This window comes from Girardinichthys multiradiatus, chromosome 7 (genome assembly GCF_021462225.1).
Source record: "Girardinichthys multiradiatus isolate DD_20200921_A chromosome 7, DD_fGirMul_XY1, whole genome shotgun sequence".
Taxonomy (NCBI): domain Eukaryota; kingdom Metazoa; phylum Chordata; class Actinopteri; order Cyprinodontiformes; family Goodeidae; genus Girardinichthys; species Girardinichthys multiradiatus.
The window spans coordinates 47,105,892-47,131,838 of NC_061800.1; the positions used below are offsets into that span (position 1 = coordinate 47,105,892).

Here is a 25,947-nt window from a genome sequence, read left to right on the forward strand (position 1 = left end):
CATTATAAACATACTGAACTGTAGTTGGGTTGATGCTATGGGACATAAAGTCCATCAGTACATCAGACTGTATTGGGTCACCTGAACTCTCGCAATATGGGTTTTGCTTTTAGAAGGTGTAGCTTTAAATGTTAAAGTCAGTCAGTCAGTCATTTTCTACCGCTTATTCCATAGTGGGTCGCGGGGGAGCTGGTGCCTATCTCCAGCAGTCTATGGGCGAGAGGCGGGGTACACCCTGGACAGGTCACCAGTCCATCGCAGGGCAACACACAAACAACCACACACACTCATTCACACACCTAAGGGCAATTTAGAGTGACCGATTAACCTAACTGGCATGTCTTTGGACTGTGGGAGGAAGCCGGAGTACCCGGTGAGAACCCACGCATGCACGGGGAGAACATGCAAACTCCATGCAGAAAGACCCCCGGCCGGGAATCAAACCCAGGACCTTCTTGCAGCAAGGCAACAGTGCTACCAACTGCGCCACCGTGCAGCCTAAATGTTAAAGACTTTCTGAATTATTTTAACTACACAGAACCACCATTACTCTGAGTAATGGTGGTTCTGTGGTTCCAAAGAAAGAAGTCCACTAAAAGTAGAATTTTACTCACTGTGACTCGACCCAATTCAGTCTCCTGCTGCCTGTACTGCCTTTCTCTCACAGCTCAAAACATGCTTTATTATCGCATTACATCCTTTTTAGACCTGTTTTTGTTTTATGTGCAAATGTCTGCTTAACAGTAAATTCACGGCAGCTTAAAAACAGAAGCACATCTGGTACGTTGTCATCGATCACAAATATAAGGTTTAACAGGAAGTAGGAAGGAGGAGCTTTTTGAGTAGATTGCATTGAGCGAAACCAAATTATTAGTTATATTATCACAATCAAACGTGCATTTATGAACCGCTTTTAACAGTGATAGAAATCTGACGAAGGTGGAAAGTTTTCAGGCTACATTGTATGTCAGCATTGTGTTTTAAATATAAATGTCTTCTTTAGGTACAGTTTAATTTTACATATTAGCTGAACTGGACTTGATATTGAAAACTGGCCAAAGGTATCATTGGCTTCATTTCTTGTTGGGCGTTTAGTGGATAAAACTGACTGTTATAAGTTTTATAATAGGCATATTTTTTTCAAGTCCTTTGATTCAAGCAATGAATGAATGATTATAGATGGCAAATATTCTACACTATTAAAGGCTTCATATTTCCTCTAATAATCTCAGTCCTTATTTAACCATTATGGATTATTAAAGAGGCAGCTTGGTCAGAGACAGGTGTAGCTAAACTAACCTTTTCTATGGGGAAACAAAAATGCAGCATCTGTCTTGAAGTTGTCCTTCAAGACAGCATTTCTTGTGGACATGAACCAAAAGGTTCGTCCTCTACAAAGACTTGACCTTTAGGTTACATCTGATTCAGATATGAAGGAAAATGTCTTAATTTTTAGATTTGGCCGCCACATTATAGATATGCTTTCTGTTTTAGGGAGGCAGGAAACAGAAGACTGCTTTAGCTGTATCCAAGCATACAAATATGCAGCATCCACCTGATGTTACAAAACACCAAAACAGCTCTCTGCATGTGTACCACGCAAAGAGATGCAGGAACCAAGAGCACAAACAGCCAAGGTAGCTCTAGGAGCAGGAAAAAACAGAGTCAGACAAGCCAATAATGGAGCTTTGTTGGAAAACTGTTTGAAAAAGTGAAATACTTTATTATTTTACAGGGTTTCTGTTATTTAGTTTTACATTCAGACGTTTTCAACCTCTCTCCGTCACTCTTTACAGTCACTGCATTTTAGTGGAAATATGATTTGTGCATCGTCTGCTTATAAGCTCACCTAATATCTAAATGCTACATGATTAACTAAATAGCAATAAAGTAAAACGGAAAACCCCAGCTCTGACTGAAAGCATCTGGAAACAATCATCTGTGTCTAGCTTTACTTTAAGTTTACTCCTGTTTAATCACATAACCCGGTAATTACATGGTACTGCCCTCTGCTCTCTTCCCGCTGCATTTCCTTGGACTCTGTCATCTTCTATTTACTTATTTAAATACAGTTCAAATGGCAAATGGGTTTTCATTCCACAGTGTTAATTCAGTGCCTAGTGTCGCTACTTCGCATCATACCTAAATTTACCCTAATTGCAGGTGTAATGTTGCACACAGGGTTTTTGCTGCCTTTTAGCCCCTTGATTTAAAACAACTTTTATTTTTCAGGTCACAGATTTGAGGACAACCCCGGCGTACGGCGCCACCTGGTGAAGAAGTCTTCTCGATGTCAAATGTCACGGTCCACCATGAGCTCCACACCATTATCCAGCTTGAAGAAGAAGAAGAGGGCAGCAGATAAAAAAACTCATGAGGTTCGCCGCAGCATTGTATACATTTATTTTAATTTACCCCCATATAATATTTACAAACTTACAGCAGGTAGGTAACAGATTCCTTTACCTAACCTTCAAAGCAGCGTTAATAATTAATTTTCCACATGATAACAGACTTATCATGTAAAACCAATAACAATGTTTTAACACTAAAGAATAGGTAAATATAATAGTGTGTGTGGATCCACAAGAAACGTGCAGATATTTATCTAGAGTTGTCTGGAGGGAACATTTAAATCCAAGGCCAATGTTGCCAAATGGCAAAGAGAGATCTAAGTTCAGTTATCACAGTTATCTTTTTGCTATATATTTATATATAGCACATATATATTTAAAGTGTGCAGTAATGTTTACAGCAAACATGTTTTTGAAAATGTTTCTGCTGTTTATCAGCTATTTGCTGTTATTAGGTAACTGAACTGTCATTAAACAGGTGTAGAAACAGTTATGTTAGTTAACTACAAGCTACAGTTCATCTGCTGTATTTCTATTGCTTTTTGAGATTTTTTAGCCTACTTCATGTTGTCAGAAGGGTTCTGTTTAAGGCGTTTCTTGATTGTGAAGGTCAGGCAGTAAATCCGGCCTGGGTGTTGCTAATAAAACTGAACCAAACAATGTGGTTAATTATGGTTAATTTATAGTTTAATAAGGGGGGTTGTTACAGTTCATTAAAAAGGTTTGTACAGCGCTTGTTACTTTGCAGCTGAATTCCAAAGTTAAATTAATTTCCTATAAAATGCTACACAAAATATGTCATGAAGATAAATAGAAAAATGTAATTTGAGAGTAGAGAAATAAAAAGCAAAGAATAAACATGAAGCTCAATATGTTGTTGAAGCACCTTTGTCAGTAATCACAGCCTTCTGGGGTTTGTCTCCACAAGCTTGACTGACCTGTTCTGGCCATTTTCTCCCGTTCTTCCCTGCAGATCCTCCTAGGCTCAGTCAGGTTGGATAAACATCACCAGTAGACAGACATTTTTTGACTGGAGATGTTCTTTTTGAATCCTTCCTCAGATCTGTGCCTTGGCACAATCTGGTCTCTGAGGTCTGAAGACATCATTTGATTTCCTTGCTTGGTCTCTGCTAGACCTATTACAGACAACTGGGTTCCAATCCAAATCTGGTTCCTGGCCTCGGTCTGCGCTTGGCTGGTGTGGGCGCTGTCAGGACAATACAGGTGCCTTGGCGCCCACCCCCTCCTCCCTCACATATGAACACCACAAAGCAGTAGGGTCTAGGGGTATGTATTGATGGGCCTTTTTGGCATTGGGAGAGCCATACAATGCCCTCCGCTGTATTTGGCCCTGTCCTGCACCTCAATTGTAATGCACAAGAGACACTTAGGGCTTTGAGGTTGGGGTGGGGGAGACTCGGCTGTCAAAAAGCAGTGGAGTCTCATACACCCCAACCACAACCTCAATTTGAATGCACTGTAGACATACACATCTGCATTCATCGCAGCACATATTACCACACAGACACACCTATTTCTGCATATATGCCCACACAAACCCACTAATCAACACATAATTACTGAAAGGGTTGAATTTGATACAAACAGGTTACTATAACATCAATGTGTCCTCCTACTCTGCTGCTGGATTGAATCCAGAATTTATAACATTTTTCACGCTAATGGGATAAATAAACCTGTGGAAGCAGGATGCACCTGAGCTCCTGAGTGTCATTGAAAAAATGGTGAATATTTCTATTTAATTTTAAAATTCGAAACGTGACAAAATGTTGAAAAAATGAAGAGCTATGATCGCGATGCGCTGTATATTTTTACATCAGGCCGGGTTGGTTTGAATAACTTTATTCCCTTAATAAGTGTTTTTTTATTTATTTACTCAGGTTACCTTAAGTGTGACAAACAAGCAAAGAAAAGAAATAGAAAAGAAAAAGAAATCTGAAATCATTGAAATAAATTGGAGCTATTTTCCTGCTAAGAATCTGTTAGGTCAGTTATGGTGGGTGCCCACAGCCTTAACCCTGTTTTAGCACCTTTATTGTTTTTCTGCTAAGCTTTTAAAACTTAACATTTTTATGTTCTGCTCCACATGCAGTTGTTTGTCGAGCTCAACGAGCTCATCATAGAGAAAGATCATGAGATGCGCTGGAAGGAGCGAGCACGTTGGATCAAGTTTGAGGAGGACGTGGAGGAGGAGACGGATCGCTGGGGCAAACCTCACGTGGCCTCGCTGTCGTTCCGCAGCCTGCTGGAGCTTCGCCGCACCATCACGCATGGTAAATTTCATCTGCATCCTCACAATGATGCAGGTGACCACAGTAACAGGGTTATACTTTACCTGTTTCCATGTGATACTAACGTGTACACCCAAATCTGGCACCACACTGGTTAATTTGATGCTTCTGCTGCGGTTCAGTACTAAATTCACTGTGTGCTCCAGTATTAACATCAACACTCGCTCCTGCTTCTTTTCTAGGTGCCATCCTTCTGGACCTTGAGCAGAACACTTTGCCTGGCATCGCCCATCTGATGGTGGAGACGATGATCATCTCAGATCAGATCAGAGCAGAGGACAGGCCGAGCGTTCTTCGTGCTCTGCTTCTTAAACACAGGTCAGTGAGCCGACTAATGCCTACATGTACTTAATGTTATTGATTCAAAAAATATGTCTCTGACTACGGTTTTATGATTAGTAGACTTTTAAATGGCTTCAACATTCATGCAAATCCAACAATGTTTGATTCTACAGAACTGAGATGTGGGGTACCCCAAGGTTTTGTATTAAGACCTGTTCCTTTAACATGTTCTTCCTGCTGTTATTTGCAGTTTTTCTGTTTCTAGTAAATAATGTTGTTTCTTAAGCACAAAAACACATGTACATTTTCCTTGTACATTTGCCCATACTGTACAGTCTTGTATTCTTATTCTTTGATTTTTTTATATTTTTATCCTTGTTTGAATCTGCATGCTTCCATTCGCCTGCCACTTATCTAATGAAGGTCTTGCGTTCTCTTGAAGCCTGAATGAACCATTAACATGTCTCGTCATGTTTTCGTCATGAAAATACAGTTTCTATTTAAAAAGCTTATCTGAGCTTCCCCTGACTTCATTTAAACACTTCACTGATTCTCAGAAGAGCAAAAGCTAACTTTTATTTTGGTTGTTCTTTATAATGAAGGAAATCACAAAGACAAATAAGATATTTAAAGTCTCCCCATGCTGAGGTTTGTGTTGAATCAAAACTAAAGTGGGAATTTCCAAGAAATGACATTTACAAGACGTGGCTCATAAACTGCTGAACAGATTTGAATGAATTTGAAATTATAGACTGAGCTGTAGCTCCACAGGGTTCTGCACATTATTTTTAAATAAAATCTATTAAGAAATGCTATGGTCTCAAACTTCGGAGAGGAGAGAGGTTCAGTCTGAGTAAAAAGGAGCAAAGGCCTGGTGTTTCTAAGCAACAGGATTGGTTATCTGTTTGTTTTTGGCTCTTCCATGGTTCTGCATGAGAAGTCAGCCGGGTTGATGGGAACCACTAGGTGTCATGATGAAAAACCAGTGGACGTGACTGAAGGCAAACTGAAGTCTCGCTTCTCGAGAAAATGCTGCAGCAAACACATGATGAGACAATGCTTATAGCTCCAGTAAAAACAGCTGAAGTTTCTCCACTGATTCCAACTCATTGATTGGTGCCTGTATTTAAATCTGCCCTAAACTGAGCTGATCAATGAATCTGGGAGCCACCACATGACCATTTATGGATTTGTTCTTACATAATAATAAAGACTTACTAAGTGATGGCCGTCACACTGGAGGAAATACTAACTGCTCCTGTCAGAAATCAACAGAAGTCCTGTCGTTCTGTTCAGGTTCTATTGGTAAAGGTCCTGATTAAAGTTTTAATTCCGAGTGACTGGTTCTTCCTAGATCATAATATGAAAGGTGGAGGTCCTGAAGGTAGAAGCAACTGAGGTCAACCATCTGAAGCAACAGGCAGGGCACATGGATGTGAAGAGCAAAGGACAGGCCATTGGAGCGGATGGAGATGACTGTCAGGGCAGAGATGTGACTGAAGGAAAACTTCAAGAGTGACAGAGAAGCTGATGGATGAATGGTTTGGAGATGGTGGCACTAACCAGGAAGACAGAATGTGGAGCTGATGAATGGTCAGATTTTCATTGGAAGGGACCAAAATGGACATGGTAAGAAGTGAGTAGTTCACAGGGACCCCTCAGGTCGAGATGTTTGGAAGCAACACTGAGATGGTTTAAACAGGTGCAAAGGAGGATTCTGACGATGGAGCCTCCATGGAGGAGGAAACTAGGACGACCACAGAGAAAGTTCATGGATGCACTGAAGGTGTCCAGAAGACAATGTTCCAGATGTCTTCTACTTCATTCAGATACGAGAAGAAACGTCCTCCTCCAACCCTTCCAAACAGCCAAACTGGTTCAGTGTTTTTCTAGCAATCCTGTCATGACCTTTAACCTGCTAACTGAGGTATGTATAGTCTGAGGTGGAGCTCTTGGGATTAGGTCATTTCTCTGAGCTTCACGCTCTGACCTTGGGCTGAATTTGCTGGGACCTCCACTCCAGGGAAGATTTGCAGCTGCCTGAGCATTTTTCCTCTTGGGAATAATCTTTCTCTCTGCAGAATGATGGACTTCAGATGGTTTGGAGATGACCTAATAACCCTTCCCAGGTTGATGGGCAGCAACAGTTGCTGCTCTAATGTCATGGCTGATTTCTTTCCAACTTGGAGTTGTGTTAACAAATTTCTGCGACCAACAGAATATACAGACATGTGAGCAGAGTTCAGCAAAAATGGAATAAAGCAACATAATTAGCACGTGGATTTTACCGCACATGCTCACAAAGTGCCACGACAGATGGACCAACAGCTGGTCTTCATGTGCTCATTCCATCTTCTTCTGCCTTTCCACATAAATTCCCAGAATGTCACAGTGTTCTTCTCTGGGGAGAAACAAACTCTGCCATTAGAGTCATCACCAGCCGGAGGGATCAGATTAACGACATGGTCAGAGATGTGTTTAGTTGCTGCTGAAACTGAGCTCATCTCTGAGTCAGAGCACTTTAGGGGTCCTGCAGGGACGTCCTGAACTCAGCCGACTTCAGCGTGACTTCTTATTATTTTGTCTCAGGGCAATGTCAAATCCAATTTCATGCACGGGCTTACAGCACCATGTGGACCTCATGATGTAGATGATATAACCAGCAGACTCAGTAATGATGTAATGAAACCACTGAAAAAACTGAGCTAATGGGAAATATTCCTGTCCAAGAGGGGATGAAATGTGCTTATCATGACATGCACAAAACCAAGAATAATAAAGATGCTCAGCAGAGACTGTTCAGCTGAAGTTTTAGTGCAAAGGGCAAGGTTTTCCAACCTTTCTGCAGTAAAAAAACAAACAATATTCATTATATTTCTGATTGCTTTAAGTTGGGATTCAATATTATCTCAACACCCCCCCCCCTCATAGAAGCTTTAATTAAGACTTTCCCCACTTTTTAATGTTTCTCTTCCTTGCAATATTGTCAGATAGTCTGTTAAGCATTGTCTTTTCAAAGGGTGTATTAACATCCCTGGAAAAGATGTGGTCTTAAAGCTAGCAGAAGTTGCTCTAAAATCTCTACTGGACTTTTCCCCACAAAGAAAATGCTCAGATTTAGCCTGAGGCGTGGACGTTTTAGGGTCAGAAACATAATAAACAACGTTGCAATAAGACAAATAAAGCAAGAGCAACTCAACAGTGGCATTTTGGGAGGCAAAACTGGATTATTCAGCTCTAAAATACATAAAATGTCTCAACAGTTGATGGCGATTGCTTCAGATGGAGGAATGAAAATAATTTGTCTTCTTCATGAGTGATAGCAGGATGGAGTAACGGTGGTAATAAGAGTTTCAGTTGACCTGAAAGGGGAAGTTCTGGTTCCTCTCCTTAAGTCCTGAGATATGGATGATAAATGAAAGAAGATGAGGAGGTCCATCATCTGAAGGAACTTAAAGTTGAATTTCTTCTGCTCTGCATTGAAAGGAGTCAATTTAGGTGGAATCTTCTTTTTGGAGTTTTCAAGGCACTTTGGTTGGATGGATGGATGGATGGATGGATGGATGGATGGATGGATGGATGGATGGATGGATGGACAGACAGACACATATCACATATTGGTCTGTAGTACATTTGAGAACAAAAGGAGTGAATCAGATCTTGGCAGAGATGCAGAAATCACTGTGCATTTTTTGCTTTTTACAAACTTAGTTTTTTTAATGTATTCACAGCCATCCAAGTGATCTGAAGCACCGTTTCCACCGCTACCAGTCGTCGGGCAGTCTCCACGGCAGCTTCAACCACAACCACGTCCAGGAGACCAACCTGCCCCTGGTGGCCGAGGAGCACGATGAGAATCACGACAATAAAGGGCCGGTGTACGACCCCAAGCAGGACGTGTTCGTCAGCCTCTTTGTAAGATTTAAAAACCTATTTTTCATTAGAGCTCCTAAGAAAAATCTGGGATTTGTGGGTGATGAAAAGCAGCGAACCAGATGAAACAGAGTAAGAGGGCAGCAAAAATGGTGATTAACCAGGTTTGACAAGAGTGAACTGAGATAATTAAAGCCAGCTATCTAGATGGCCTGGGATGAAAGGAGCCCTGAGTTGTCTTGCTCTATTTTCTGGTCTGCATTATGATTTAAGAACCACCAATAAGCAAAGATTTTACAGCAATCACCCTGATGTTAGGTTCTCACGTTGTTCTTTGACTCCATGAGTCAGATGTTCTGTAGGTAGATCATGAAGCTGGAGACTGCGAGCCTCCCATGGCCACATGGGTTGAATTATTGTCTGAGTCAGCAAGCCGGTACTTCCAGTTAAATCTTCTTGATATGTTAACTGTGAAAACTTGATGTTTGCCAAGGCCTTCAGTGTTGGCAAACCCAAACCAGCCTACGATAAAAATATCTTTATTCAAACAAAACGAAGCCGTTTTAAAAACATGAGGTTTAAACCGAGCCTTATAGAGACATCACAACGTTCCCACGGTTCTCCGTCTCATCCACTGTTACTGTGGAATACCGTGATGGACGTGGCAGTAAAGTGCGTAATCTCTCCACTGTTCTTCTTTCCAAGAAATCTCTCCACCCTTTGCCTCCGGAGCATCATCCAGCTGCAGCCGGATCCATGAAGCTGCTTGCCAAGATTCCCAAAGGCGCTGAAGCTGTCATTGTTTTAGTTGGTAAGCTCTGGGGGATGATTTGGAACACTTTTATGTGTTTTCCTCATATTCTTTTAAAGCTAAACGTGTTGCCAGTAATGTTAATAAGGCTGCTTTCCTCGTTTTCTCAGGCTGCGTTGAGTTCCTGGAGCAGCCTGCCATGGCCTTCGTCCGGCTGAGCGAGGCCGTCCTCCTGGAGTCCGTGCTGGAGGTCCCGGTCCCCGTTCGGTTTATTTTTGTCCTGCTCGGCCCCAGCCAGTCCAATGTGGACTATCATGAGATTGGGCGCTCCTTTGCCACTCTCATGTCTGACAAGGTAAATATTACACAACCTATTGCCTCCATGTATGACATCATTCATGCCCCACTGTCCGCTCAGCTGTGTACTCCATCACCTGTTCATCTGTCACCCTGTGAGATGTTGTTGTCATCATCTGTAGAAGCCCCCTCTGTAACAGGATATGGTACAAAGTTATGCATAAATCAAAATCTAAACGAGGATTCACAACTAAGGGGAGAACACTATAAATAAGACTGAAACAGCAGGATGTGGTTCAGCTGACTTTGAGCAAAGCCAAACGTGACCAGAACAGCTGCATCAACTGGAACTTTGGAGCTGATTTCTGATCTCCAGGTTTAGTACAGCTTTGATCTGCTGGTACTGATTTCAGTTGATTGATTCTAGTGTTCCTACAGGAAGCATCATTAATTAGTTAGGAGCAGAGGTGACATCACACTGTGTGTGTGTGTGTGTGTGTGTGTGTGTGAGAGAGAGAGATAGAGAGAGGAAGCAGTTGCTGCAGAACAGGGTTTTATATGTATGTTTGGATTGCAGAGTTAACATTTTAAACTGACATTAGCGCCTTAGATTAGCTGGTAGGGTAGCTAGCATTACTAGCAGCAGACTCTGTGTGTATTCCTTAGAGAATGTAGATCTATACTTAACTCTGAAATTTCCAAAGGGCTGACATTTCCAAATCTGTCATGGTCCATAACAGTTTTTATCACAACAGTTAAAAACTCAAACGGATAAACTGATCAACTTTGTTTGACCTTCCTGTTATCTACTGAAAGTCCTGCTCTCTCTCTCTCGCAGCCTGACTGAATCACAGACATGTCTCCATGTGTCATAGAAAACAGGTTTCTTCCAAAACGCTTCTTACATTTTTGTGGTTCCTCTGGGTTTATTTTTTAAACACCTCACTGAAAATAGCTAACTTTGGCCCTGTGTCTCTCAGTAATAACTTCCACTTTGAAGAGTGTTGTTCTCAGCCCACCCTAAGCTACTATTGAAAATAAAGATAAGATAATATTGTTAGTTTTATATAAAAAATACATGTTCTCAGATCCGGTTTTGTTTGGCTGTAGAACTTCCACGAGGTGGCCTACTTCGCCGACGACAGGCAGGACCTCCTGAACGGCATCAACGAGTTCCTGGACTGCAGCATCGTCATCCCACCTTCAGACGTGGAAGGTAAAGACCTCCTGAAGACGGTGGCAGACTTCCAGAAGCAGCTGCTGCGTAAAAGGAAAGAACGAGAAGGCAAGAAGCACCAGTCCATGTACGGAGTGGAGCAGGACAGCAAAGGTACCCTGGAAAACCTACACCATACTTTCATTAGAGTCGAAAGAAGGAATTGCTTTGACTGTTCATGATTTCACTTCTGCTCTATAAAACACATTTATGCTTCAGTAAAGCAGAGCTTTAGTTTTATTTCATCTAACTGTACATACTTTTAGCTCTTGGTTTTGGAAATGTATTAACTGGGGTTATGTGGAATAATTATAAACTGGGAGTTTTTAACCTGCAGCAGATAGCAGTCAGAGTGATCCCAGTTTACAAAATCAAGGACAAATGTTCATCTTCTCATTTAAGAGCTGCCCAGTAATACAGATTTGATGAATCAGTTTGGATTTAAAGCAACAGGATATCATGATATTTTACAATGGAACACAAATAAATATATTTTTCACACAAATAAACCCCATAAATTCTGCATTCATGATTTGTTTAACAAACACTCTGGGAAAGTATGAGCTCTTCACTGCTGGGAATGTTCTCCACTTGTTTTCTCCATGTGTGGATTATTGGTTCTCACTGTGGTTCTCTGGAGACCCAAAGCCTTAGAAAGAACTTTGTAACCTGATAGATGTCAGGGACTTTGTTTCTGATCTGCCTTTGGATTTCTTTAGATCGAGACATAATGAGTTGCTTTTAGCCTACTTTTAGCCTACTTCATGTTGTCAGACAGGTTCTATTAGAGGGATTTCTCCAATTAGCTTGTTTCCCTTAATAAATGAAATTGTCATTTGAAACATAATTTATTGTATTTACTCAGTTTATCGTTGATATTAACTGTGGTTTGATGCAGCATACTAACAGGCTTCGCTCCTATGTCTGGAATCCAGTTTTTGTCTATAAGCTTCAACTTCCAGAGTAAAATCAGCAGCAGCAACACAGAGCCATGGAGTTCAGATCGGAGCCCACTATTAAACCCAAGAATAACAGCACTTATGGGGCATGGTACCGATCCTGGATCAAACTGGCCGTGACTCTAGGAAACAAATACATATTTTTTGACAGTTTTCGATCCTGAAACTGAACTAAAAAGACCCGTCTGACTGTCTTACTTTGAAATATGTACCTTATTAGAAGCTCTTTGTTTACACCAACTGTTTAGTTTTCAAGGGTTTCCTTCTGGTTCTCATTAGGGATGACCCACCACTGTTTGACAGTGCCTTGGTCATTGTTTCGTGATTAAACATCTGCTGGACTTTCAAGCTCAGTTTATGGCAGGAAGTTGACTCTAACTGAACTGAGCATATCCTCAACCTTGTGTCTTCACTTCCAGGGACTGTTGCTTAAGTAAGATGTAGTTCCTTTTGGTAATGTTATGTTTGACCCTCCTGCAGCTGAGGTGAGTCCGGAGGAGGAGGAGGAAGCAGACCAGGAGGTGGACCCGTTAAAGCGCTCTGGAGTCCTGTTCGGAGGCCTGATCCACGACGTCCGCAGACGCTACCCTCAGTACGTCAGCGATTTAAAAGATGCCGTGGACATGCAGTGCATCGCTGCCGTCATCTTCATCTACTTTGCTGCTCTGTCACCAACCATCACGTTTGGAGGCCTGCTGGGTAATCTCCAGTGAAAAGAAAAGTTTTGTTTCATGTAGTCCTGAGCGTCTGACTGATCTTGTAGCGCTGATCGTTTCAGGAGAGAAAACTGACGGCTTGATGGGGGTGACTGAGCTCATTGTTTCCACGGCAACTCTAGGAATTATATTCTCTCTGCTTGCTGGTCAGCCTCTTCTCATCATTGGTTTCTCTGGACCTTTACTGGTATTTGAAGAAGCCTTCTATAAGGTGCTCTTCAGAACACACAGAATCAAAGGAGCAGCTGCTCCCAGTGCCAGTCAGTTGACTAATGTATTGTTTTCTTCAGTTCTGTCAGGCGCATAACTTTGAGTACCTGACCGGTCGAGTGTGGATCGGTTTCTGGCTCATCTTCATCGTCCTGGTGATCGTGGCTGCTGAAGGAAGTTTTCTTGTCCGCTACATTTCTCCTTTTACCCAGGAGATTTTTGCTTTTCTTATCTCTCTCATCTTTATCTATGAAACGTTCTCAAAGCTTATCAAGGTAACTGCTTTTTTTCTTGTTTTGACTCTAGGGTCTGTGTCAGGTCACAGTAAAATAATATGGTCATTACAGTTTTTAAAATTTAACCTCAAGTACAAAAACACACAACAGATTCCACCTTGTGGAGACATTTTCATCCACTCTTCTGTCCAGCATTGCTTCAGTTCATTGAGGTCTGCAGATATTTGTTTCTGTACCGATATTTGTCAGTCCAACAAATGACAATGGGCGAAATATTCGTGCAGGTGAGTTTTTGTGTGGGTGGAGCGATGTAAATAGCCACGATCCAGCCATGTCCAAAAATGGAGGCACTAGTTCTAAAAAATACAAAGTCTCCTATTTGGGATTACTTTGGCTTTAAACTGGATGAAAGATGTAAACAACAGGATAAAGCAGTGTGCCGCTTGTGCAGACAAACAGTGCCAGCAAAGGACTAAAACATGAAGAACTTGCATGAGCATCCAGCTGAGTATTCTATACTATCACTTGCATTCTCGCGACAGCTGATCGGAGCAGTGTGTCTCATATAAAACAGTTTTATGTGGTGCTTATCCCACCAAGCAGTTTATTGTGTGATATTCAGTTGTAAATGTCCAACGGATGTCCACTTTGAGTCCACACAGCCTCGGAGCGTACGTCTGCAGAGTCAAGTACTCTACACCCGACTATGCTTTGCCCTCAACACGTAGGCCAAAAAAACCAAACATAGCTCTTAAAAAAACAACCCTTGAAGGGCTCAGCCTAAGGTCGATGGTCTATAGATTCGTCAAATCAACCAACCTTAGTCTACAGAGGAGTTCATTGTCCACTCAGTGACTGTAAGGTGCCCAAGTCCTGTGGCTTTAAAACAAACCTAAGTCATCATCTCTCCTCCACCGTGCTTTGCTGTTGGTAACAGTTGTTTTTTCCCTTATATGCTGTCTTTGGTTTTCTCCAAACATGGAGTTGTGCATTATTTTTAAACATCTCATGTGTCCAAAGGACATTGTCCCAGAAGTCTTGATGCAGCTGTCCTGCAAGTCCTACCACCATTTTGTTTTAGAGAGAAGAGGTTTTCTCCTTTAACCCTTCCTAGCAGCCAGAATGGTTCAGTGTTTTTCTAATTGTCCTTCTATGACATTTAACCTTTAACCTGGTAACTGAGGCCTGTGTAGTCAGATGGAGCTTTGGGGTTTTTGGTCGTTTCTCTGAGCTTCATGCTCTGACCTTGAGCTGAATTTGCTGGGACCTCTACTCCTGGGGAGATTGGCAGCTTTCTGTTTTCCTCTTTGGAATAATCTTCCTCTCTGTAGAATGATGGACTTCAGATAGTTTGGAGATGATCTTATAACCATTCCCAGATTAAAGAGAAGCAACAGTTGTTCTCTAAGGTTATTGCTGATGTCTTTCTTCTTTGGCGTTGTGTTAACACACACCCATATGCTCCAAAATGGCCATAACTCCTGCTTGTATAGAGCTTCTCACACTGATGCAGATCAGTTAATCATTGCATCTGATCAGCAGGACCTGGCTGATACTTTCTGTCCTAAACCTTGCAGAAGCTTTTGGGGTGAACTTAATTTTACACACACATATTTCCTGAGGAGTCAGTTGAGGTGGCTCAGGCATCTGTAGCAGATGCCCCCGAGACACCTTCCTTGGGAGGTGTTCCAGGCACGTCCCACTGGGAGGAGGCCCAGGACACGCTGGAGGGACTATGTCTCTCGGCTGGCCTGGGAACGCCTTTGGCTACCCTCAGAGGAGCTGGAGGAGGTCACTGGGGAGAGGGATGTCTGGGCGTCTCTACTGAGTCTGCTGCCCCAGCGACCCGGTCCCGGATAAGCGAAAGACGACGAGTACGAGATATTTCCATTGTGACTTCAGCCTTGTTTATTAAATAATGACAGTGTGGTCTCAGATGAACAATTTTATTCTCTCAAGCTCTGATTTAAATATTGGCAGAAGATGGTAAAGACCAGATTGTCCTGATACCTAAAACCTTGGAACTAACAGAGGGTGTTCTTTCTTTTCACCATGGCTCTATTGTACAGAAATGAGTTTAAACCATGTAACATAAAAAACGATGAGCATCTTCTCTTGTTATTCCTCTTGGTGTAACTAAAGGTGAGACCATCTTCTTGTCTCCAGGTGTTTAAGGAGCATCCATTGATGACAGTTTACCCCTCAGATTCCACCATGGATGGCGGGATACAAAGCTTTGATGGTCCAGTCCTCAATCAGCCCAACACTGCTCTCCTGTCTCTGGTGCTTATGATAGGAACCTTCTTCGTGGCGTTTTTCCTCAGAAAGTTCAGAAACAGTCGCTTTTTGGGAGGCAAGGTAAGAAACTTTAAACTCCGATTGTTAGTGTTTTACTCATCGGAGGAGTTCTGATGTTTAGCATTAAATCCACCAGAGGAGTTTGTTCAACCTGATAAATATGTTTAAAAAAATCCTTCCTGTGTTTTAGGAGCAGATAGTGAAACCTTTAGAACCCTGTAAGGATTGTGGTTTCCACAGATCGGTGATGTTCATGTGGCACTGATCAATCAGTCAGATATTCCTTATCACGTTATGAGTATAAAGCTCACCTGTCCACAGGATTGGTTTATTCTGTTCCAACCTCTCCACCTGCATGGACAGACCTAGCTGTCAGAGGACACCAGAGACTAGATGGTATATCTGCAACAGGTGGGAATGGACTCCAAGCAAGCTTCCATCAGCAAGCTTCTCAGTCTTGATTTCTATGCAAGACCTTGAGGAAAGTGATCCAGCCACAGCTTTCCTGGAGAATTGTGTTAATTTTCTCAAGGCAATTGGGACCACAGAGACCAAGAGCACCAATGGTAGAACAGTACAGACTAAGGGATTGAAATCCTGCACCCAGCTGCTGCAGAAGGACCATGTACAGACCCACCACCAGTTTGCTGCTGAAGCTTGAAATAATTCAGGGAAATCAAGAAGAGACCAAAATCCAAATCTTTGAGAAATAACTGAAGAACACTATCCCCACAGTCAAGCACAGAGGAGAAAGTATTATTATCTGGCTGAATGTGCTGTACAATCTTCACTGTCATCCAGAACAGTGAAATTGGTTCCAATCAGTCTTGCAACATGACAAAGATCCGAAACATACGACCAAAGCAATAAAGGAGAGGCTAAAGAAGAATCACATTGAGGTCGTGGAGAAGCTGAACCAGTCTGAAGACCTCAAATCTACAGAGAATCTGTGGAGCAGGCTGAAACTTTGAGTTTTCAAGCAGCAGCAAAGAAACATGAAGTGGACCAGAATTTCTGCTGAGATGTTCACAAACATTGAGACAGACTAAAGAATATGAATTAGTTCTTTGGTTGGTTCTCCACCAAGTTCCATGTCCGATTTAGTTGGATTTACCCATTCAGATAGAATGTTTTGCTTTTTGTGAATTTCTTAATATTCTGACTTATTCACTTTGCCCTCAGATGAGATTGAGATGGAACGTACCTTTTTAATGCTTTTAGCTGCTATAATCCTGGTTAATTTGCTCTTTTTGATGTTTTCTCACTTTGCTTTTTAAAATCTTCAGGCCAGAAGAATTATCGGCGACTTTGGGATTCCCATCTCCATCCTACTGTCCGTGCTGGTGGATATCTCCATTCCTGACACCTACACTCAGGTATCTTCAGTCTGTGACGTCCATCACTGTCAGCATGTTATGAAAGGTTTTATCTCCTTAAATATGGCTGCCTCTTTCCTCCAGAAACTCAACGTGCCATCTGGATTTTCAGTCACGTCTCCTGACAAGAGAGGCTGGCTGATCAGCCCTTTTGGAGACAAGCAGCCATTTCCAACCTGGATGATGGGAGCATCTGTTGTCCCCGCTCTACTTGTCTTCATTCTTATTTTCATGGAAACTCAAATCACTTCGTGCGTCTCATGAATGACACACTGAGATGTTTCTGTCTGCTGTGTCTGTTGTGTCTATATCTGAGTTATTTCTCAACCCTCTCAGGTTAATAGTCAGTAAGAAGGAGCGGCGCCTGATTAAAGGCTCCGGGTTTCACCTGGATCTCCTGCTCATCGTTGTCCTCGGTGCCATCTGCCCGCTCTTCGGCCTGCCGTGGCTCACCGCGGCCACCGTTCGCTCCGTCACTCATGTCAACGCGCTCACTGTCATGAGCAAGGCCACGGCCCCTGGAGAAAAGCCCGTGATCCAGGAGGTGAAGGAGCAGAGGCTGACCGGGCTTCTCGTGTCAGTGCTTGTCGGTGAGCTTTGGGTTTTGCCGAGACTCAGAGTAAAACTCAAATATTACACAGATTCATTTCACACGGAGTGATATCCTGTTTTAGTTTTGATGATTCTGGCTTACAGCTAATACAAATAACTAATTTAAAACATCAGACCAATAAAAAATATTTTTATTACAGAAATGCGTTCCTACTAACAGTATGTACATTTACTGCACAGTAGCTGCACTTAGTACTCGGTCTGGGCTCCTTTTGCATGAATTACTGCATCACTGCAGCGTAGCTTGGAGATCAGCCTGTGGTTCTGCTGAGGTGTTCTGGATGTCTGTCTCACTTTAATAGAGACCTTCAGCTCACCTGCGTTGTTGGTTCTGGTGTCTCTCATCTTCCTCTCGACAACAGCCCATAGGTTCGCTATGGGGTTTGCTGGTGTTACCATGGTGATTAAAGCAGCTGGTGCTTTTGGGTCGAAGTAGCTGGTATCCTTTTGTTTTAAAGATATTGATGAAACATTAAAGTTTCAAGGTCAGTCCCAAAGATGGTGTCAGTGGTGTGTGCTGGTAATTGTGCCCACGTAATTTCTGAAGATATGTAAACATAAAAGTCATCGCTAGCTCACCCAGCCCACCAGCATTACTGAAAACCAAGAGTGTTTTATGCTTTTGTTCTTATTTTAGGTTTCATAGCTGGATCACTTGATCAAAAATAGGCATCAAGACCTCAGTTTACCACTTGCTACCGTGTAGCACAATTGATTGACACCAGTTTGGTTTGAAAAATGTTTATATTATCTTTCAAATAAAATCGGTACAAACATGCTTTTCCAGCATAAACCAACAGTAAGGTAGCAGAAATGTGCGACATGGTTTTTTTCTACCATAGTTTTCCTTCCACTCAATTTTCCAATAGCCCGTGACTAGCCCGCTTCATCTTTTTCAGTTTTGTGGCTTACTCTCCCTCAGTAGTCTTCGTACGATGTGAAGCCAGAATTATCAAAATGAAAAGAAATGGACACAAAAAAATATCACTCTGAGGGTAATGAATCCAAAGAATAGGTGTTCTAAATTAAAAAACTAAAATAAATACATTTTGTTTGATTTATTTGGATTTATTTATATGTATCTGTAGTGTTGAAGGAGCTGTTAATATACAGGTCCTTCTCAAAATATTAGCATATTGTGATAAAGTTAATTATTTTCCATAATGTAATGATGAAAATTTAACATTCATATATTTTAGATTCATTGCACACTAACTGAAATATTTCAGGTCTTTTATTGTCTTAATACGGATGATTTTGGCATACAGCTCATGAAAACCCAAAATTCCTATCTCACAAAATTAGCATATTTCATCCGACCAATAAAAGAAAAGTGTTTTTAATACAAAAAACGTCAACCTTCAAATAATCATGTACAGTTGTGCACTCAATACTTGGTCGGGAATCAATTGGCAGAAATGACTGCTTCAATGCGGCGTGGCATGGAGGCAATCAGCCTGTGGCACTGCTGAGGTCTTATGGAGGCCCAGGATGCTTCGATAGCGGCCTTTAGCTCATCCAGAGTGTTGGGTCTTGAGTCTCTCAACGTTCTCTTCACAATATCCCACAGATTCTCTATGGGGTTCAGGTCAGGAGAGTTGGCAGGCCAATTGAGCACAGTGATACCATGGTCAGTAAACCATTTACCAGTGGTTTTGGCACTGTGAGCAGGTGCCAGGTCGTGCTGAAAAATGAAATCTTCATCTCCATAAAGCTTTTCAGCAGATGGAAGCATGAAGTGCTCCAAAATCTCCTGATAGCTAGCTGCATTGACCCTGCCCTTGATAAAACACAGTGGACCAACACCAGCAGCTGACACGGCACCCCAGACCATCACTGACTGTGGGTACTTGACACTGGACTTCTGGCATTTTGGCATTTCCTTCTCCCCGGTCTTCCTCCAGACTCTGGCACCTTGATTTCCGAATGACATGCAGAATTTGCTTTCATCCGAAAAAAGTACTTTGGACCACTGAGCAACAGTCCAGTGCTGCTTCTCTGTAGCCCAGGTCAGGCGCTTCTGCCGCTGTTTCTGGTTCAAAAGTGGCTTGACCTGGGGAATGCGGCACCTGTAGCCCATTTCCTGCACACGCCTGTGCACGGTGGCTCTGGATGTTTCTACTCCAGACTCAGTCCACTGCTTCCGCAGGTCCCCCAAGGTCTGGAATCGGCCCTTCTCCACAATCTTCCTCAGGGTCCGGTCACCTCTTCTCGATGTGCAGCGTTTTCTGCCACACTTTTTCCTTCCCACAGACTTCCCACTGAGGTGCCTTGATACAGCACTCTGGGAACAGCCTATTCGTTCAGAAATTTCTTTCTGTGTCTTACCCTCTTGCTTGAGGGTGTCAATAGTGGCCTTCTGGACAGCAGTCAGGTCGGCAGTCTTACCCATGATTGGGGTTTTGAGTGATGAACCAGGCTGGGAGTTTTAAAGGCCTCAGGAATCTTTTGCAGGTGTTTAGAGTTAACTCGTTGATTCAGATGATTAGGTTCATAGCTCGTTTAGAGACCCTTTTAATGATATGCTAATTTTGTGAGATAGGAATTTTGGGTTTTCATGAGCTGTATGCCAAAATCATCCGTATTAAGACAATAAAAGACCTGAAATATTTCAGTTATTGTGCAATGAATCTAAAATATATGAATGTTAAATTTTCATCATGACATTATGGAAAATAATGAACTTTATCACAATATGCTAATATTTTGAGAAGGACCTGTATACTTTGCTGCTGTTGAGCTCGAGCTCCAACTGGAAAACCCTGCCGGTAAATAGTTCTGTTTTACCTTCTGTTTTCGTTTTATCATCTGAACTGGTGAAACGTTAAGTAATAATCATGATGCTGTTGCCATGGTGACGTGCCTGTGTGTACAGACAGAAAAAACAGGTTAGTAAAGCAACAGTAATCCTGTGAGCTGACGCTGGATGCAGTTTTCTTGTAAAACGTAGCTGTCAGACAGCAGAGGAGTCTCTCTTTTGTTTGCAGGGGTTTTATTTTTATTGACATTGAACTGGAGGCTTCTGAGCACCATCTCTGCAGCTCCTGCATGTCTGAACAACCATTAAATGTGACTCATGCTCTGCAGCAGTTTACAGGAACTGTTCTGCTCTCTGAAGAAGACTAGTTTGTTTTCATCCTCTGACTCCTGCTGAATGTCTTTCACTAAGTATTGGAAAAGTTCCTAAAGTGATCTAACGGTTTGATCCGGTTTATGAGTTTTCCCCTCAACATTACAGCTCTGGCCAGAAGATTCCCTCTACTCATTATGGGCATTTTAATTTCAGTGTGGAACAATTATACAACAGATGACTAGAAGGATATTTATCAGCGAGTTTAAATCATTTTATTTCTGATCCACACAGGATCAAATTTATTCATACAGGCTCAAATATCTGCATTTACATCCACTAAGGTTTGGTTAAATCTCTCTGGATAAGATGCACCTCAACCACACAATGAGCTCCTGGCTCCTTCTGGCTCCATATTTGACCCCATCGGACACCATTTGCTAGAATTGCTAGAGTTCATTTAGGTTGGTTTCTTTCCTGTCAGGACAGGAAACTGAGTTGACAGGGTTTAGATCATGTCTGTTACAGAAGCTTAATTTTAGCTAGTTTCACCAATTCAAAATGGCAGCATTGTCTTCTTAAAATGCCCAACTGTGTCAAACATCTAGTTGTTGGTTTGAGATGAAGTCGAATCCTCCTTCACACCATGGACAGGTCTGTTGTGAGTCAGCACTAAACAAATGAACTGAATTGAATTAAACTAAGTCCAGGTCCATATATTTTCAAACGGGTTCAGGTTGGGGCCATGCCAGTGGCTTGACTGCATGCTGAGGAGGTAATTCAGCCATCTGATTCAGGTGTGTTGGATCTAAAAGTGGTTTGAAAGCAAAGTGTGTGTGAGGAAATCATCTTATTTTAATGAACTTCACCAGTTCTGCGTCAAATATCCACCTAGATCTATCTGATGAGCTCTCAGGATTTAATCCCTCACTGCTCGTCAGGTATGTCCATCGTGATGACTGATGTCCTGCGCCACATCCCTCTGGCTGTCCTCTTCGGCATCTTCCTCTACATGGGGGTCACCTCTCTGACGGGGATCCAGCTCTATGAACGCATCACGCTCATGGTCACTCCTGCCAAGCACCACCCTGACCACATCTACGTCATGAAGGTAAAGCATGCAGGAACGTCTTCTTTCAGCTTCTCCCATCAGGGGATCACCTTCCTCCGTAGTTGTTTTGGTGATCCCCATCTTTGTTTTTCCTCGGGTTTTACATCAGATGACCTTCCCTACACAACCTGGTTTATGCATGCAATATCTACAGTTTTGTTAAAATGGTTACACTCACAGTTCTCCATAAAGGTCCTGAGGTGTTCGTGATTTCACTGCACCTTCGTTCCTGTGGTCCAGTTTCCTGTAATGTTTGAAAGTGGTTCTTCATTAACATCTCCAGACTTCTAAACTACTTTCAGAGACTTTGCTTTTTAAATTGTTTTCCATTCAGAACCTGACAATATTTGTAATATTTTGTATTTGTTTAATTTAAATCTGGACTTTAGGCACTTTGTTGGCAGCAGCTTGTCAGAAAAGCAGTTTCTTACAATATTTTTTTGCATAATCTACAAAATTACATCTCTCTTTTCCTGTTCAGCTCTTTGCTTGATTCATCTTTATTTTTTGTCAGAGACAAGATACTAAAGCACCTAAACCATTGATAGAAATCTGCAGTATTTGAAGCATATCTCAGTCCAAAACAGAACTATATTTTTGATCAAGACCAGAGAATGAGCAGTTTCCAGTGTGGTCGGGCAGATGGATCTGGAGACGGTCCTGCCGCTTCCAAACTTCCTGGCATATTTTATGTTGTTGTTATGGATCTTTTTCTCCTAGTACCAACACAGACTCGTAGATCTCTTCACATCACAGCATTGTTTCTAGTCTGAAGACCCACTTAGCATCGCCCAAATATTATATAACACTTTGAAGCAGGAAACCCACATCAGTTTGAAACTCTTAAATCTGCACCCTAGTGTCCACTAGATGGAGCCAAACATTGGAGATTTCTTCATGAAGGAGAGACATTTTCAGACCGAGTGTTAAATGAGTTTCTGTCAGCACCTTTTTAGCATCTCTTGTGTTTCCTGTTTCAGGTGAGGACATGGCGTATGAACATGTTCACCATCATCCAGCTAGCGTGCATTGTGACCCTGTGGGTAGTGAAGTCAACTGTGGCCTCCCTGGCATTCCCCTTCATCCTCATCATGACGGTGCCACTGCGCCGCCTTATCCTCTCCAGGATTTTTGAGGAACGTGAACTTCAGGCGGTACGTTTGGGTAGCGCTGGCATTCCAGGAGTATTTGGGACTTGGCCACGATCATCATGTCCCTCAGTTTACTTATTTTATAGCAACTTTAACACAAGATTGATGCTCTACAGTAATAGACAGTTCCCAGTATATGAAGATTATGTTTAAATATTTTTTTGCTTGGTGTTCCAGCCAGAAAAAAAGACTAAATATAGCCAATATAAAAACACATTAAGGGGTTAATTTGATTTACTGTATAGATTAAACAAACTATAAAATGAGTATCAATCAAGGTGTAGACTAATTATTAAATAAATGCCTTTTCTAGTATTTAGCATATATTTTTTGCAGGTTTTTATTGAGTAAAATCAACAGTTCTTTGCTCAATTTAAAGTGATCATTTCTCTTTTCACAGCTGGACTGCGACGAAGACTCTCCCAACTTTGACGAGGACGGACGAGACGAGTACAACGAGATCCACATGCTTGTATAGATTTAAGGTGGACCCTAGTGATAAGAACCTTCTTTGTCCTCCACCTCCGATGGATCAAAGCACACAACGTTTCTGGAAAACTCAGAGTCACAGAGTACAACAGTATTGGTTTGGATAAGGATTTCCTACCTCTGTTTATTCTAAATCAGCACAGTTGTTATGCCATTATATTAATCTCCTGCAAGATTTTGCTAGAAGCCTGAAAGTAGTCACATGAATTAGTAGTCACATGAATCCTTTCTATCCCTTTAATTACTCTGCAGGTTTGGGAGGATAAGTGCAATGATGAACACATCAGCAGGCTGGGGAGTTAAAAGTGACAAAAATCAACAAACAGAAATATGAATCATCTTCTTTTGCTGCATTTATGTTTTTAGCTGAACCAACCCACAGACTAAAATCAGAACTGCCTGTAGTTAAGCTGCCTTTTCCACTATACTGCCGTTATCTTTAAGCTGTAAATACGGAGTTGAGTTGTGCTTTTTCCTTTCTGCACAGACTTTCAGAAACAAGCACTTTGATTGCTGCCAGCTGAGCCCCCTGGCACATTACTTGTCTTTAAATGTAGTTTTCTAATTGAAACTCAGAGGAGACTTCAGGAGGCGGGACTCCACTGTACACTTAGTTGTTTGACCCCTGAACATATAAATATATAGCTAACACTGGCCCCACCTTTATTTTTCTACTTTGTATTTATTTTCTGTTGATTTTGACTTGATGCTGTGCAAGACTATCAGTTTTGTTTAGACTTTAAATAGCAAACTGATTATTAATCAGTATAACTGCATCATTTTCTGAAACCTTCCTTTGAAACCATATGAATGTTAAGAGTTCTGCTTTCCAAACAGTTTTCCTACCTTTCAGTTATTTTCTCTTTAAATAGCGAATGCTTTCAAACTAGTGGGCAAAGATCATAAATCAGCAGTGCACTGGCCTCTGAAAGAGTTTCTGTGGTGCAATGAGAGCCAGGCTGCACTCTGATCAATGATCAGTGATTTCCGTCCAAACATGAATTGCATATTATGACAAAAGAGCTAAAGTGACCCTAAAACGGGTGAAATGGGTTTGGGAAACAGACTGAACATCTCTGAACTGAATCAGTAAAAGGTTCCTTAAAGGTCTTGGTGGGAATTTAGTGAGAAGCTACTTTTGCGTTACCTCCCAGTTTTGAAATATGTAATAACCATCTTTCTAGTTTTTCTAAATATCAGGTCCAAAACATCTGAAATGTTCTGACAAACAAATCAAGCAATTGCAGTTCTTGAGTTCATCATCTAGTACCTGCTAAAGGAGCACCTTATAAAGCTGCTAGAGGGATTTATCCAATATTTCCAGCATGGTTGCTGCTGAAGCTCAATGCGTCAGTCTGGTGGTCCGGATTAAAGTTTGAACACTCTCAACCAAGCCACTTTCATTTGTGGAGTTTTTGCTGCTTCCCTTTGGGGGTTTTCCACCAAAGTGATTTCACTGCTACATTAGGGCTTCTTCTTGAGATGATCCTTAAAGGGTTCTTTAAAAACACAGCAAAAAAGAAATTTGGCTTCCCACAGCCAGAGAGAGAGCTCAATGAGGTACCATCGCTAAAAACACTGCCTCTGAACGCTGGGGATGTCCTCAGAAAATAATGTCTTTAAAGCAGTTCCAATGTTGGCTTGGAGACAATGATTTGCACTATTTGTTCTCTTGTTTTTGAAATACTAAGCAGTAACACTTAGACCTAATAACCAGAGCAACAGTAGCACTAACCTCAAGTAAAGATAAGCTTTTTCAGGGTCTGGAAGTGGACTCAATGAAACAGACATCTTTTAATACCAACTTGTGCTTCTGTATCCTGCTTCTGCTTGACTACTAGCTAATGTTAGCTAATATGGTAATTAGTATATATATTTTATGTATATTAGCATATTTGCAAATTTTGCATTTTGGCTAATGTTGGCCTATTGTATAACATTAATGTTAGCTAACGTCAGTATAATGCACCATTAATAAGTTTAGCTTGTAAGCTAAGGCTAGCATAGTGCTGTAAAAAAAAAGTAAAACATAAGTAAAAATGTTTATGTAGAATCTTTACATCAAACTGTTTAAAAGCTCAACGGTTCTTAAATTTGATGGGAGAGTTTTAGATTACTGGGGCTCAGAGGCGGATGCTGGTCTTTCAAGGAGGGGAAGCTCAATTTCAAGATCGCTGATTCGCTGATTTCGCTGTCAATCAAAAAGGGATTCAGCCTCAGACAGATCATCCAATCATCCTGCAGAAGCTAAGCGTCCGGGCCAGACAAGGCCAGCCCACTGCCCCATGGATCCCCAGAGACGCTGAGCGTCCGGCGGGGACAAAGCCCAGCATTTCTGCTTCGCTATTGAACTCACTGTTTAAAGCACTGTGAAGCTGCGGGAATGAGTGAGAGGAAAGCCGCGTCGCTACCAGTGATAAGAAGCTGATTCTGAACAAAGGTTGAGCACGTTGTAGCGCATATTTAGTCAATGACATGAACACACAACAGTATATATTTGATCACTTATTTTTTGACATTTTAGGGGAAGCTGAGCTTCCCTTGCAGTCTTAGAGCAATCGCAACTGCTGGGCCTGTAGTTCAGCTAAAACTATACTTTTAGTTTTCAGTGTTGTAGCCACGACCAATTTAGTT

General features: G+C 41.8%; 1 protein-coding gene across 1 annotated transcript in view; it reads left to right on the forward strand.

Moving 5' to 3' along the window:
• slc4a3 (solute carrier family 4 member 3) overlaps nt 1–25,706 on the forward strand; it is a 53,316-nt gene extending 27,610 nt beyond the window's left edge. The window contains exons 7-23 of the mRNA XM_047370365.1: nt 2,233–2,378; nt 4,468–4,648; nt 4,849–4,984; nt 8,680–8,863; nt 9,527–9,632; nt 9,743–9,927; nt 10,980–11,199; nt 12,525–12,743; nt 12,823–12,971; nt 13,051–13,245; nt 15,373–15,564; nt 16,791–16,880; nt 16,965–17,131; nt 17,217–17,470; nt 21,504–21,673; nt 22,654–22,827; nt 23,225–25,706. Of these exons, the coding sequence (XP_047226321.1) occupies nt 2,233–2,378; nt 4,468–4,648; nt 4,849–4,984; nt 8,680–8,863; nt 9,527–9,632; nt 9,743–9,927; nt 10,980–11,199; nt 12,525–12,743; nt 12,823–12,971; nt 13,051–13,245; nt 15,373–15,564; nt 16,791–16,880; nt 16,965–17,131; nt 17,217–17,470; nt 21,504–21,673; nt 22,654–22,827; nt 23,225–23,302 (2,846 nt within the window). The 3' untranslated portion in view covers nt 23,303–25,706. The remainder of the gene's footprint in view (nt 1–2,232; nt 2,379–4,467; nt 4,649–4,848; nt 4,985–8,679; nt 8,864–9,526; nt 9,633–9,742; nt 9,928–10,979; nt 11,200–12,524; nt 12,744–12,822; nt 12,972–13,050; nt 13,246–15,372; nt 15,565–16,790; nt 16,881–16,964; nt 17,132–17,216; nt 17,471–21,503; nt 21,674–22,653; nt 22,828–23,224) is intronic.
• Nucleotides 25,707–25,947: the final 241 nt, after the last annotated feature.